This window comes from Hemicordylus capensis, chromosome 1 (assembly GCF_027244095.1).
Source record: "Hemicordylus capensis ecotype Gifberg chromosome 1, rHemCap1.1.pri, whole genome shotgun sequence".
Taxonomy (NCBI): Eukaryota; Metazoa; Chordata; class Lepidosauria; order Squamata; family Cordylidae; genus Hemicordylus; species Hemicordylus capensis.
This window is the reverse complement of record NC_069657.1, coordinates 243458214-243472512: the sequence shown is the minus strand read 5'-3', so window position 1 is coordinate 243472512 and position 14299 is coordinate 243458214. Positions and strand designations below refer to the sequence as shown.

Here is a 14299-nt window from a genome sequence, read left to right as displayed (position 1 = left end):
AAAAAAATCCTCTCAAACTTTTTGTGGAAAACATAAGCATCATGTGCCCTCTACAAACTGTAAGTGGGTTGGTAGTCAACCCTTATTTTCTATTAGCTAGCTATGAAGTCTAATCTCACCATTATATTGCAAGAATATTATATCACGTTTTAATTAATTAAATTACTTGGTTAATTAACTAAATGTTGAAGCTCTACTATTAGTTTTTTTTAAAAAAAGATTCTTTTTTTCATTCTTTTTCATGAGTAGAAAGTATGTATTTTGGTTATGTTTTTCCAGTACCCCAGGGGGTATAGAGGAAAAGGGCAAATGATTTGTTTGGTGGGAGGAATAGATGAAGGGGCAAGAAGTGGTATTTGGGTGGGGGGAGGAAGTGGGTGAGTGCTTGGGGACCAGGAAAAAGTGGGGTTGGGATGTGTTATAATCAGAGTAGTTCTCAAATCAAGCCCAATTCTATTTGATATGCAGACAGTTCCATGAGAAAAAGCAGGGTGGATAAAAATTGATGCCTTTAAAAAAAATTGGATTTTTATTTTTATTTCTAAAATTAAATGAATAATCCCAATATTAATGTAAAAATTTAAAAAATTACATGGTTAAAATTAAATCTCACAAATATGCCACACCTACCCTTAACAGCATGTTTCAAATGAATTAATGATTCTCTCACACACATTGAGTTACGTGCCAGTCAAAATCAACATTTATTTCAGCTTCATCTCATGAAAACGGCACTAGTCTGCCTGGCACTGCCTGGTAATTACCGGCTCTTGCTTCTGGAAATTTCTGGACTTCTAATTTCTGTTTCTAAGCAGACTAAAGTCATGTGTGCAAAGTCACAGACTGGGTAGCAGAATTCTTTTTTGTGCTGGGGCTGGGCCAAGGCAGAGGCCAAGCCTCAGAGAGATAATATCGGAAAGGAGGTGGAGTAGAAAGAAAGAACCCTCCTACTCCTAGGTGATATAAATGCTCAATTTATAACTCAGTAAATATGTTTTAGTTAATGAATCTGCACAATTATTTAAGTAATATGTGAAGAATTATCAGTGGGGAAATTTATTTAAACCAATCATTTAAAACTTGTTTGTTATTTCTCTATGTAAACCGCTTTGGAAATGTTTTTGAAAAGCGGTATATAAGTATTTGTTGTTGTTTTCTCTGGGTGATTTAAATATTGTTTTTAATCAATCCACCCTGTCAAAAAGAGAAACATCATTCATAGTATCTATATATGCCACCCAGATGGTATGGTACATATTGTCCTGTCTGGTTTCAGCCTCCTGAACATAATCAGTTTATCTGTTAGCAAGGGTAGGCCTTTATCTATGGAGCAATTAGTAGAGATGTTGTTTCTTCCAATGCTGGATTATTATCTCATTATTAACTTGTTTTTAACTCTCTTTTTCTTGTTTCAGCTTTGCCTCACTCTAATTCATACAATCCCATGATAGGCGGGTTTGGTAGCACCAATATCCAGAAGACACAATCTCTGATTGATTTAGGATCTAGTAGGTATGCAAGAAAACACTCAGGCCATAATTATAGACTGATGCTTTTGAACAGGAACATCTTGGTGATCTTTGCAATCTAAGCAGTTGTCTTCAAAAGTGAAATTAATACTTGAAAAGATAGAAATAGTTTATTCTCTACAAAACATAATCTGTTGCTGCACAGACATGTAGGAAGAATATACAGTTTGAGTGTTGTTTTATATTATATCAGACAGCTTGGAAACATTACCTTGTTTTTTCATACTGCAGTTCAAATTCTTCTTCTACGGCTTCGCTAACTGGGAATTCACCAAAGACTGGATTTTCAGATTGGGCAGTTCCTCAGGCTTCTAGATTAAAATACAGGCAGAAATTTAATAGCCTTGATAAAGGGATGAGTGGATACCTGTCAGGTTAGTATTAAATTTAAACATATACAATATAGATTTTAAAAAGAAGTAAAATAACTCTTTTGAATGTATATTTTTCTTTTCAACCCTTGTTAATTTCTAAGAGAAAACATGCACATCTTTCTAGCTGCTGACCAGTTTTACTGCGGAGCACAAATTGGGATTTACTCATAACAAGATTAATGGTTTATGAGCTAATTGGCAGTTGCCCTTCAGTATGTATGCAATGTGTTCTAAGGGGAACTTAAAAGGAATGGGAAATGCTACCTAAAATGCTTTCTGTGTTGTGTAATAAATAATGTTCCCCAAATGAAATAAACAGTTTCCGATCTAAATAAGGAATGAAGATGATGATTAAATGCATTTGTACTTTGAAATATTTCAATGAATGTGTAAATGAGTGCATCTTTGCAGGGCTCTGTTTCTTTGGGTGGGATTTAAACTTAAACCAGATGAGTTAATGTTGACTTTACAGTTTGTATCACTAGATCTTTGGTCTAAATCATATATGCATTCTTAGTGTATTTTCATATTTGCTTTACTAAGGATTTCAGGCAAAAAACGTCCTCCTACAATCAAACCTTTCTCAGACCCAGTTAGCCACTATTTGGTAAGTTTATTCCTGATTGATATAACCCTGATACTTTAATGTGATTTTTTTAACAGATTGGAAATATTAACAAGCATAGATGAATTTGCGAAAAAACCAGAGATCTTTTCATTCCTTTTTTGCTATATATACCACTTGTGAACATTTTGCTGGAAAGCAATATATAAATATTTTAAATAATAGATGAGAATAATTTTCAATAACTTTAATAAATATGTTTACTAAAAAAATTAATACTGTACTGTACTAAAAATAATAATACTGTACTGAATATTTATGAGTATTCTTAGACTGGAGGTTTGTGGTGGGAGCGGGATTATATTTGTTTCATTTCTGACAGCTGAATATCCTCTAAGTTTTTGTATTTTGCTTCAGGCAGGACTTTTCCTGATCCCATTTATCATTTATGTACTTATTTTTATATTTAGAGTTTAAAAGAAAAAAATATCCCCAGCCAAGGCATCTTACAGGAAAATAAAAATCTAATTCAGAATAGACTAGATTTAAAAATAGAATGGACAATAAGCTGATATAATAGTAGGAAAATGGGTAATATACTGCTGCTACGCTAACTGCTGTTGGGGATGACGATGATGTAAGATGTTCACTCCCCTTGGGTATCATGGTTGCTGCTCCAGGTGCTGATCTTTAAGGGTTCTGTAGTGACCACAGAGGAAAAAGAGCTCCTGCCCAACGCCCTAGGTTTGTTACCTAGCAGCCAGACCGAATAACATTAGATGCTTTTGTCTCTTGGATTGGACTACCTCGTCACACGGGCAGTTGGGGTAGTCTTTGGCTCCTGGCTTTTCTGGTGGCAGTGATAACAGAAAAAGGCCCTGGGTGGACAATGTGGCTATTCGCTCGTGTGGTTATTCACTCCTTGGTCTCCATCACAGTTTTTAGAAAGCATGTGAAATCTTGGCTTTTTACCCAGGCTTTTATACAATTGTCTGTACCGCTGCTGCTTTGTATATTGTATGGCTATATTGTGCTTGTATTTTAAATCTTTTTAGTCAGATCTATGTTTTTATATTCTAGCTTAATATTTTAATTGAGTAATTTTTATAGTCTGTGTGAACCACCTTGAGATTGTTTTAATGAAAGGTGGTATACAAATCAATCAAACAAACAAACAAACAAACAAACAAACAATAAATAAATTAAATAAATAAAAATGTAACAAAATCATTCTCTGTGTCTCAGAGAAGGTAATAGAAAGAGATTGTTTCCTTTAATTTTAAAAAAACCCTACTGCTACAGACCTTCTAGTCAGGGGCGTAGCAAGGTTGAAATGTAAAAGTAAAAAAGCTGGAATGTAAAAAATTTTACTGAAGTAAAAAAAAAAAAGTGTGTGTGCGCGTGCGTGCCACAATAGAGCATCATCCTAAATTATTTTTTTTAAGGTTTTGTAAATTATGGACAATGCAAGTCATTTAATGGTACTAGAGAAAGACCTGCTGTTCTGGTAGCTCCAGGTCTTAACACTCACATCAATTTGGGAGGATGGATACAACTGAAGGAAGCCCAGGCGGGTGCGTGGCTGGGGGAGTCAGTCATGTGACTTGCCTCTCCCCCCCCGGCAGTGGGCCCCCAGACAACTGTCTCCCCTTGCCCTATTATAGTTACGCCCCTGCTTCTAGTCTGTTCTAGTTCTCAAGTCCCTCCTTTAGTAAGGGAACTCCAGCCTATCATAATCAAACCTTAATTGTGTACCTACCCAATCCCTCTTTTTCTCGAACTAGATATCAAGATATGCAGCGCTGGCCAGCAAGTGAAGCGCTTTAAATCCCAAATTGTTGCAACTGGAGAGTTGGCTTGTGTTTAATTCTCAGATTTAAATCAGTGGGATTTAAAGGTGCATTCAATTTTATTTATTTAATAAATAAATGGTTATTACATGGCTGGATCATATTTATAGACCCTCCTAATAAACTTCCTCCAATGCACAGATTGCAGAACCTTTAAACCATTAACAGTGTGTTTGTTTAAATCATATTGTTTGTGGCTTTGCTCTTTCAAAGTTAGTCCACCTGATAACCTGATCTGTCCTTGAAGGTATTGTACTCATACAGTGAAGTTGCTGTTCCCTGTCCCTTCATTTCTGTTAATGCAATTGTTCTGTCTTTCCTAGGTCACTAGCTGATGTTGATGGTAATGGACAGCTGAAGGCAGAGGAGTTCATCTTAGCTATGCATTTAACTGATATGGCCAAAGCTGGGCAACCTCTTCCATTAGCTTTGCCTCCTGAGTTAGTGCCGCCTTCTTTAAGGTGCATAAAATAAGGTGACATGTTACCAAAATTGTACAAAAAATGGAAATGACATAAGAAGTAAAAAACAAATCAATTGTTTCTTCCCTCTAGAAGTGGAAAGTATGTTGAAAATGCTAATGGTGTTGTGCCAACATACCATAAAATGCAAGAAGAGGAGCCCCCACAAAAACTTCCAGGTAAAAATGGGATTCCATGCTTTATGTTGCTGTGCAAAGTTGTATTTCGAAAGATACAAGAGCCAAAAGAAATGCAGGCATACCCTTTATTTCACATATCGTCGTTTGAGTTTTGTTTTGTTTGGTATAAACTATTTGAGCACTTGATGACTGAATTGTAGGATCCAAGGCTTGGGGAAGATTTGCAGAGATTGTTTCTGCCTGAACTGACGCCTTGTTGCCAGTTCCTCTCACTTATTGCCTATTCTGTACCCATCTAAAGTGACCCTGGGTGGCATAGTCACTTTCCCTGAGAGCTAAAATTCTGCTTCTTAATGCCAGCTTGATGAATGAGAAGACTGCTGCTATCCAGAACTTAATCCTGGATGAGCATCTCAACCTGATATATGTGACACATATCTGGCCGTGGTAGGACACCAAGATATGACTAGAATTATGTTTGTTTGTTTGTTTGTTTGTTTGTTTGTTTGTTTGATTTACATACCACCCTTCCAAAAATGGCTCAGGGTGGTTGGTTATGATATACTGTCTGCCCTGCTGCCCAAGTGTCTCTCTTCCTGAGCTGATTTCAGTGATCTCAGCTGTGGTGTTGGATTCTCCCAGACAGATTGTGCTGATGGACTTTAGTGATGATGTTGAGGCCCCTACATAGACGACAGCTCAGCTCAGGTTATCAGTGACTTGCATTACTGTAAAGCCATGGGCCTGTATCAGTTTGTATCTGGACCCACCCATTTTGGAGGGCACACTCTGGACTTGGTGTTTTCTGGCCAGTAGCAAGATAGAGATTTGTGGGTGAGGGAGTATGAAGAAGCATGCCGTAGATAAATTGCTGCTTATCAGGATTTAGATTCACTGGAAGCTATAACTCTTGTGGCTGCGGATGGTGGTGGGGAGATATTAAAATGGTTTGTCCCTATCTATCGATCCAGACAGGAGTCTATCCATTCACTGAGGTCATCACTGAGGCCCTGCCACTCAGGACAGGGCCTTCATGGTTGCTGTGTCCAGCTTATGAAACTTCCTTCCTGTGAAGCCCTGTTGGCTCCTTTTGATCTCTGCTTGTAGTAATGACACCATTTTCATCACACTTACCTTTCATCTATGGTACTATTGCAGTTTTTTGTTTGATTGATTGGCATTCTTCTCTGCTTTTAGTTGAAATTAGATTTTATAATTTTAATTTTTGTTGTGTACTACCTTGAATGCCTTTGATAGAAAGGCAATATGAAAAATTGAAATAAATAATATAAACAACAGAGTATTGTTTACAACAGTACTGCATTGATAGTACCAAGGAGGAATAAAGCAGAGGCAAAAAGAAGTAAGGCTCTATAATGGGGTCAGGGTGCTTGGACCGGGAACAGCAGACATGGCACAGAGTCCTTCAGACCAAAATCCAAATTAAAACTCTTTGAAAAAATTAATTACCCTATTTGGCTAGTGATCTGTTCTAAACATTACCTGTCCCTATAATATACAAAACTCTCAGACTTCATGGTGTTTGAGAGAAGAATCTGTGTTTGATCAATTTCTGTAGCCTGGTGCCACTATTTTTTTTTTACTATACTTTCTTCTAGTTACATTTGAAGATAAGAGGAAAGCAAACTATGAGAGGGGCAATCTGGAACTGGAAAAAAGACGTCAAATGCTGTTGGAGCAGCAACAGAGAGAGGCAGAACGTAAGGCTCAGAAAGAGAGAGAAGAAAAGGAGCGAAGAGAGAGGGAGCAACAGGAACAAGAGCGGAAGAAACAACTTGAACTGGAACGGCATCTGGAAAAACAACGGGAGATGGAGAAACAACGGGAGGAAGAAAGGAGGAAAGAAATAGAAAGACGGGAGGTTGTTGTCCTACATGTTTTTGTATTAAATAACCTTGTCTGTCTGAGGACTTTTCATGCATTTTCCTTTTTTTAATGCAAGGTTTTATTTTTAAACCAGATCTTTGATTCCCCCCGCCCCCGGGCTTTGATTTTCCATTTGAGAACCCAGACTCAATTTGACTATGAATTGCCAAGTTAGAACAATTCAAGAATGCCTCAAGAGCAGAACATGCATCATTTAATAGTGCTCTTTTAAAAAAACAAATTGCAACTCTGGCTGTTGGGAAGGGGGAACCATGGGAACTTGACCCACTGGGGAGGAGGAAACTTGACTAGTGAGCGAACCAATCAATCAACCAATTAAAAAATTTGCCAAATCAATCAAATTAAAAACATTAACATTCCTGTATCGATTACCTACAAGAACCAGTCATGCTGGGAAAATTGTAATAAATGTAGCAACCTGGCAAATTTTAAAAGTTGCAGTCCTTACCTAAACATATTACTTTCTACCCTCCTTACACTACGGCTCACAAGCAGTGTTGCATGAATGTGATAGGGATGCTAGTAGCAAGCCCAGTGAAAAATCTCTCTCACCGCACCCCACAAGTAAGTTGTTAGAGTTTTTAAGGGACATGGAGTTCCTCTTTGCTGCTGATGGCAGATGGCCTCAATTGCTGGCTCTCTGAAACCATGGTAGCAGCAAAAGTATGGAGGTGGGAATGAAGATGTCAATCAGTTGTCACCTCAGCCTTCTAGGCATCTATCTGAAGCCTGCAGCAAGCCCAGTGAAATGTAGCACCCCTGGAAAGTTGACAAAATGTATGTTGCAGCAATGTATTTTAATATATGCATAAATCAGCATTCCATCAAACTGAGTTCATTGTGTGACATTATGTGCCACATTGCAGAGCCATAACGTTGTGCTCTAGGGCTGCTGCAGACTCCTAAGGCAGCTCTGACATTGTTAAGAATGCAGGGATAGTGCAAGCATTACTACTGCACTTTCCCCCACTCGTGTCAGTGGGAGAAACTGCAGTAGCACAGCTTATCCTACTACCTGTTCACAACTGCCTTAGAATCCATAGCAGCCCCAAGGTATAGCATTGCAGCTCCATAATGTGCAGCTCCATCATGGCAGCCATTATTTTTTAGCCATTTATAGGACCTTAGAAGTTTAAATTTCTCTCTCTATGTAGGCAGCAAAGCAAGAACTTGAGCGCCAACGGCGCCTAGAATGGGAGAGGATCAAGCGTCAAGATCTTCTTAATCAGCGTAACAGAGAACAAGAAGAAATTGTCAAACTGGCCTCTAAAAAGAAGAGTCTTAATCTTGAACTAGATGCACTGGTGAGTCATACACTGTAAAGAATACATTTGATTAACAGTGTGTTGTGTTTTCAAACAGTTAGAATGCCTTCTCATATTCTGGAGTACACATTAAGTACACATTAATTGTTCCATATTACTTTGTATAATCTGCTTTGTCTAGCCTTTGGGGGGGGAAAACCTCTTAGTAATTTTTGTAACCATGGTATTCCTATACGTTTATAAAGGCTTGATTGCATTCCATATACATGTTTTCTGTTAAATTCCTTGAGTGGGAAACTAGTTTTTCATGGTTCTTGTAGTGCTTCAGCAAGTACCTGTTAAAATCAGAAATCTCCCTACCCACTCCCAGAAATACAACGAGCACTATTGTGACAGACCTGTATATATTTTGTGCAACTGTCATGGCTATCTATTGGATGATGAGACAATCTTTCTTTTCCCGCACTTATTCAGTTTTGGAAATTATTTTATTTCATGTATACTATAACTCGTGTATAATTGGCTACACTATCAAACACAACACAAGGTTCTTTCTCCCCTTTTCAAGCAATGCCCAATCATGTTGATAGTATTATTTTTTGCCCTTGGGGAGATGTGAGCTCTCTCTCTCTCTCTCTCTCTCTGATATTAAACTGCACCATTTCCCTTTTTAAATATATAAATGATTTTTTAAACTACAGAATGACAAGCAGCAGCAGATTTCTGGGAGATTACAAGATGTTCAAAACAGAAAACAAATTCAGAAAAATGAGCTGGATGTTCTGGACAAGAAGTGTGATTTGGGAATTATGGAAATCAAGCAGTTACAGCAACAGCTTCAGGTATGTGTTTGTTGATTCCAAAAAATGAAGGATAAAATGGGCTAAATTGTTTCTTTTTATTGACTTGTTCTATTATTTTTTTAACACTTCCATATGGAGGCATAACTACAAGTTAACACAACTTTGTCTCCATACAATCTCCCTTGCGTAAAGATAGTATTATATAACATAATCTGCTAATTTGTTTATTGCAAAGGGCTCAATAACAATAGGCTGGTGTCTGTCTTAAAGGAACATGTGAGTCCTTTGGGGACAGGGATCCATCTTATTTATTTATTATTTCTCTGTGTAAACCGCCCTGAGCCATTTTTGGAAGGGCGGTATAGAAATCGAATTATTATTATTATTATTATTAATAAATAGTAATGATAATAGTAAAGATTTTAGTGATAAAGGTATGTTAAGTATTTAAAGTTGGAATCGCATTACGTTGATGGTTGAGCTTTGTGAGGAAAACAGATAATAGTAAAAGGGAAAACAGAAAATGTTAATATTAACTTTTCCAAACACATCAGTTTTCGGTCAGCCTGAACTTCCAGGGTGTTCCGATACCAAAGTTTAGGATTCTCGCCATCACTAATCAGGAGCATTTTCCAATTACTTAAGCTTTAAGTATAAACATCTAAGTATAGTTCCATGATAATTGTATCTGACCATTATTTCCTGATCATTCTACTTTTTATATTCTAAAAAGATCGCATCTCTTAACTGTATGCAGCGTGTCAGCTGAATGACACCAGTATTGTACACCACAAAAAGCCAATCAGAGTACGTGCTCAATGGGTTTTCTTTGTCTGTACCATGTGGCGCAGTGGGGATATGCTTGACTAATAAGCAGAAGGTTGCCTGTTCAAATCCCCACTGGTACTATATATCAGGCAGCAGCAATATAGGAAGATGCTGAAAGGCATCAGCTCATAATGCGCAGGAGGAGGAAATGGTAAACCCCTCCTGTATTCTACCAAAGAAAACCACAGGGCTCTGTGATCGCCAGGAGTTGACACCGACTGGATGGCACACTTTACCTTTACCATGTCAAAGTCCCCACTGGAAAAAGTAAGATATGGTTTCAGTTTTAACAGCATAGTGAAGTGAGTTTTTAGTATTAGCAAGGACAGAAAGATGTATATAAATGCTGACCTTTTTCAGTCTGATCAGTTTTGGTCTTTGGGTGAAACTAAGTGGGTGCTTGGAGTCAATCATCTTCCTTGCTCTGAATACTTACAATCACATATGTTTTATAACTGAATGAGAGAACAGAGCTTTAAATTAAAACACACACACTGAGCTTTTTTTCTGGTTGTAACATAGATTATTGAGTATATAAAAACACGTTTGTCATTTCATTCTGAAGCGGAACCAGTTAAGGAGATATATATGATAAAATGAGGTTGCGATTTTGGCAATGAAATTCATTTTGATATTTGGGAATATATATGCAAGATTGGTAATAATTTTTCATTTTTAATATAAAGAAAATCAAATCAATCAATAAATAAAACACGACACCCGAAAAAAGGTGACATATACCACCAAGGTGATATATGTCACAGAAAAATGGCATAAAATTAATGTTAATTACTATGCCTGCTGTTGGAAGTGTAATAAGTGTAACATTGGTACATCCTTTCAGTTGTGGTAGATTTGCAAGTACACTAATCTAATATAAATATTTGTAGTAATAGTAGTAGTAATTGAGTAAGGACTGAGTAAGGACTCAGAGATGTGTTTTCCATGTTTGCTAGCGCAAAGGTATTGTGAAAATGAATTGGCCATCCACTTAAAGCAGTATTGTCAGATTGCCTTGGTGATTCCAAATAGAAATGATATCTAACATTTGCCTCTCATCTTGCAGGAATATCAAAATAAGTTGATACTCCTTGTTCCTGAAAAACAGCAGTTAAGTGAGAGAATAAATCACGTACAGCTGGACAACCATACTAGTCAGTATCTTCGAAATGAATGTGTCTTTTTCCTTTTTCAAATTTCATTCATTCAAAGGAAGTATAAATATTGATAAATAGTCAGGGAGCATAATGTATGAAAAAGCCACTCAATTGCAACAAATGTCTTATTGTTACTTGCATAGTAGTGTTACCAGTTCATAACAGTCAAAATGATGTTAAGAATCCAAATTTTTCTGTGTTTTGCCTTTTAAAGGAGGTGTGGGTGGGAAATCCTCAGAAATAATATGTTTATAGTTATGAAAATACCTGCACAATGATTCCTTACACAACAGAATTTGCCCAATAATTACTGAGATGGCAGCCATCTTGATGATGTCGTTACAAAGGTGCATCACACATGTGAGAGTGACGCCATGGACATTCTTCATCTAGAGAGGTTTTTGAATCAACCAAAGCAAACTATATAAACTTATCACTAACTTTGCCATAAAATTACATATGCTCCCCAAATAAAGAGAAGGAAACAAGTTAAGGTGAAAAGCTACTGAGGAGATACTAGAAGGCTGGCTGATTGCCTCTCTGAATTGACAGACAGGGTTTCATAGTGAATGAAGAAAACTCTGTGGTTAGGTGTTAAGTAACATAAACAATGATGAGAAAGTATTAGCAGCAATTCAAGTAGCATATTTGGGCTGCATTTTATGGACTGGACCTATATCGGGCAGCAGTGATATAGGAAGATGCTGAAAGGCATCATCTCATACTGCATGGGAGGAGGAAATGGGAAACCCCTCCTGTATTCTACCAAAGAAAACCACAGGACTCTGTGGGGGCCAGGAGTCGAAATCGACTTGACAGTACACTTTACTTTAAAATCTTTCCAGTTGGTAATGCTGATGTGCAGGCTTCAGTCAGATTAGTTTCCCATTGTAGATCAGTGAAACACTGAATTAGTACATTCCAAAGTGTCAGATATTTGGGTAGTTGTGATTTAAATTGTCATTGTAAATCAAAGTTTTGGACAAAGTCCTGAACTGAACTCCCTGATCAGATATTGTGGATTCCGTGAGTATCTTTGAGCAAGTCACTAGCTTTTAGTACTACTTCCCTGTCTCTAAAATGTACATAGTAGTGACCTAGCTTGACAGCATTGTTGCAGGTATGAGTGAATCTCTCTCTCTCTCTGGGTGAAAAGTGTCGTAGAGATTGAATTAATGAAAATATTAACTGAAATGTTTGTATGTAAAGATAAAGGTTGAATGTTTGGTCTTTCATCTGCAGATACAGACCTTAATTCACTGTACAAGAAGTCCTCAGAAAAGGAAGAATTATGCCAAAGACTTAGGGAACAATTAGATGCACTAGAAAAAGAAACTGCTTCCAAGCTTTGTGAAATGGATGCTTTTAATAATCAGCTGAAGGTACTACCTTACCGTAGTCTTTTAATTGTGAATAGGGGTGTTTGTTTCTTGCAAGTCCATCAGATTGTATTTAACATCTCTGAAAAGCTATTCAGTTCTGATTTTTATTTCAGTTCATTGGGCCTAGTTCAATATTCTCAAGCAGTGAGGTACTACAAAAGGTTATTTTTTGTGCACCTCTGCCATCCATGCTATTCAGAAGTTTAGCCACTGATCTCTACTTTGATGTAAAAAATAAGTTGCTTGCAGCAGCATTTTTCACTCTGGAGCGTCATAGCAATAAGATTTGTATGGGTAATAATTTGCATTTTGTAGACTGAATTAGTATTATTGGATATTGTTATATTCAAAGCAAAACCTGGTATGGGGACGTGCAAACTAATTATGACTTTTTAAGATACATTCCCTCTAACTAACCACAGAGCATAAAAAGACAAGAAGGAAGACCCTCTCTCTGTCTCGATTCCTTCACCATCTGACAAAAATGAAGACAGCTCTTACTTTGCTTTGCTCTTTCTGGCTTACACACAGTGGCATTGATGTGAACTATTGCTAGTGTGACCTAGGCATAATTTACAATGCATATACCATATGAGGGCTTAAGGGGGGAAATTAAGAACCTCTTCAGAAAAAATTGGGACAACATGATTAATGTCTGACAATAGTAGCTGCATTGAGAGGGGTGGAGCAGGAGCTGTGCCCTTACAGAAAAGCCATAATGGAGCTCAAACAAAGGCTCTTCCCGCAGCTAAGCATGTGCAGAGGTGGAGGGAGAAGCATTTTTCTCTGCTTCCCCACTCTCCAAAAGTACTTTTTGGCTTCCAGAAATATATTGCTGAAAGACATGCAGCACTCAGGGACATATTTCTGGAAGCCAAATAGTACTTTTGGAGGGATAGAGCAGCAAATAGCACTCTCCCCTCCCCCTCCATGTGTGCTTGGCTGCAGAATAAGCTTTTGGTTGAACTCCACAGCAGCCTGTCTGTGAGGGCCCAGCTCTTGCTCCACCCTCCTATTGCTGCAGAACGTGTTGGCCAACAAGAATTGTTCAAATAGATCCAATTACAACACCATATATAATAAAAGCAGTACAAAGTGTAACAACTTTTTATCTGCCTTATCTTACAGTATGAGACTGTGGATCATTCTGTTCTTCAGTGCCTTTTGTGTCTGCTAAGCTGTCTCAACAACCTCTTCCTCTTACTTAAGGTTATTTTCTAATCTTCGGCTATTTTGCTTTTAATAATTTCAGTTTTCGTATTGCATTTCTTTAGCGCTTTACTAAAATTCTTGCCTGTGTTGTAATCTGTGCTCTACAGTAGATATGGGCAGACATCAGGCTTGCAAGATCTACTGTTTTTCTACCCGAATCCTGAGGTCTACCAACCGGAGTTGGTAGTGCAAAATTCTGGCTCAGGGGCTGGAACCTGATACAAAATACTGCTGTGGGTGGAGCCAGCAAAGGCGCTCTTACCCCTGGACTTCTGGGCCGAAGTCCAGGGCCTCCACAGCCTCCGTGGGCCCCCAAATTCTCTTTAGTCTGTCCTAGGTGGTGTGGTCGCCCAGCCAAACATGATGATGCTTAATTTGCGGGGGCAGGCACTCCAAAAGCCTTTAGGGCCAGGCTCCAAAATTATCTCTGGGAGCCAGCTGTCCGCTGCACCCTGTTAGCCATACACTGGGATGTCCTGCATATACAAAAATCTGCATCTGAATTACAACAAATCAGGGATTCAAAAAACCTAATGGGGTTGGAAGGACAGTCTTTGTTATTACTTGTAAACAACTAGTTGTCAGAAATCCTTGTTTATCTACTGCCAGCCGTACAGCAGCCTACCAGTAGATTCTAATCTACCTTCTGCCCATTCCTGCTATATAATATAAAAAGTTACTTTTCTCTGCTTTTCTGCTTGCTTTTAAACCCTATCTGCTCACTGAATGCTTGAATCGACACATATTGTTCTCTTGACCCTTGTCCGACATGGCTTATATCATCAAGCAGGGAAATTGTTGGAGAGGGCCTGGTTGAGATCATAA

General features: G+C 37.9%; 2 protein-coding genes across 6 annotated transcripts in view; one reads left to right on the top strand and one right to left on the bottom strand.

Moving 5' to 3' along the window:
- ITSN2 (intersectin 2) overlaps positions 1-14299 on the top strand; it is a 124139-nt gene that overhangs the window by 32466 nt on the left and 77374 nt on the right. For 4 of the 5 annotated variants that reach the window (XM_053283883.1, XM_053283882.1, XM_053283884.1 and 1 more), the window contains 11 exons: positions 1416-1512; positions 1761-1903; positions 2447-2510; positions 4642-4779; positions 4873-4958; positions 6539-6801; positions 7982-8131; positions 8794-8934; positions 10790-10877; positions 12123-12262; positions 13391-13471. In XM_053283883.1, the coding sequence (XP_053139858.1) occupies positions 1416-1512; positions 1761-1903; positions 2447-2510; positions 4642-4779; positions 4873-4958; positions 6539-6801; positions 7982-8131; positions 8794-8934; positions 10790-10877; positions 12123-12262; positions 13391-13471 (1391 nt within the window). The remainder of the gene's footprint in view (positions 1-1415; positions 1513-1760; positions 1904-2446; positions 2511-4641; positions 4780-4872; positions 4959-6538; positions 6802-7981; positions 8132-8793; positions 8935-10789; positions 10878-12122; positions 12263-13390; positions 13472-14299) is intronic. The other variant, XM_053283885.1, reaches the window with a different exon arrangement.
- Positions 1-14299, bottom strand: part of GCFC2 (GC-rich sequence DNA-binding factor 2) — a 102194-nt gene that overhangs the window by 73177 nt on the left and 14718 nt on the right. Inside the window, exon 2 of the mRNA XM_053283887.1 lies at positions 1741-1840. Within this exon, the coding sequence (XP_053139862.1) occupies positions 1741-1753 (13 nt within the window). The 5' untranslated portion in view covers positions 1754-1840. The remainder of the gene's footprint in view (positions 1-1740; positions 1841-14299) is intronic.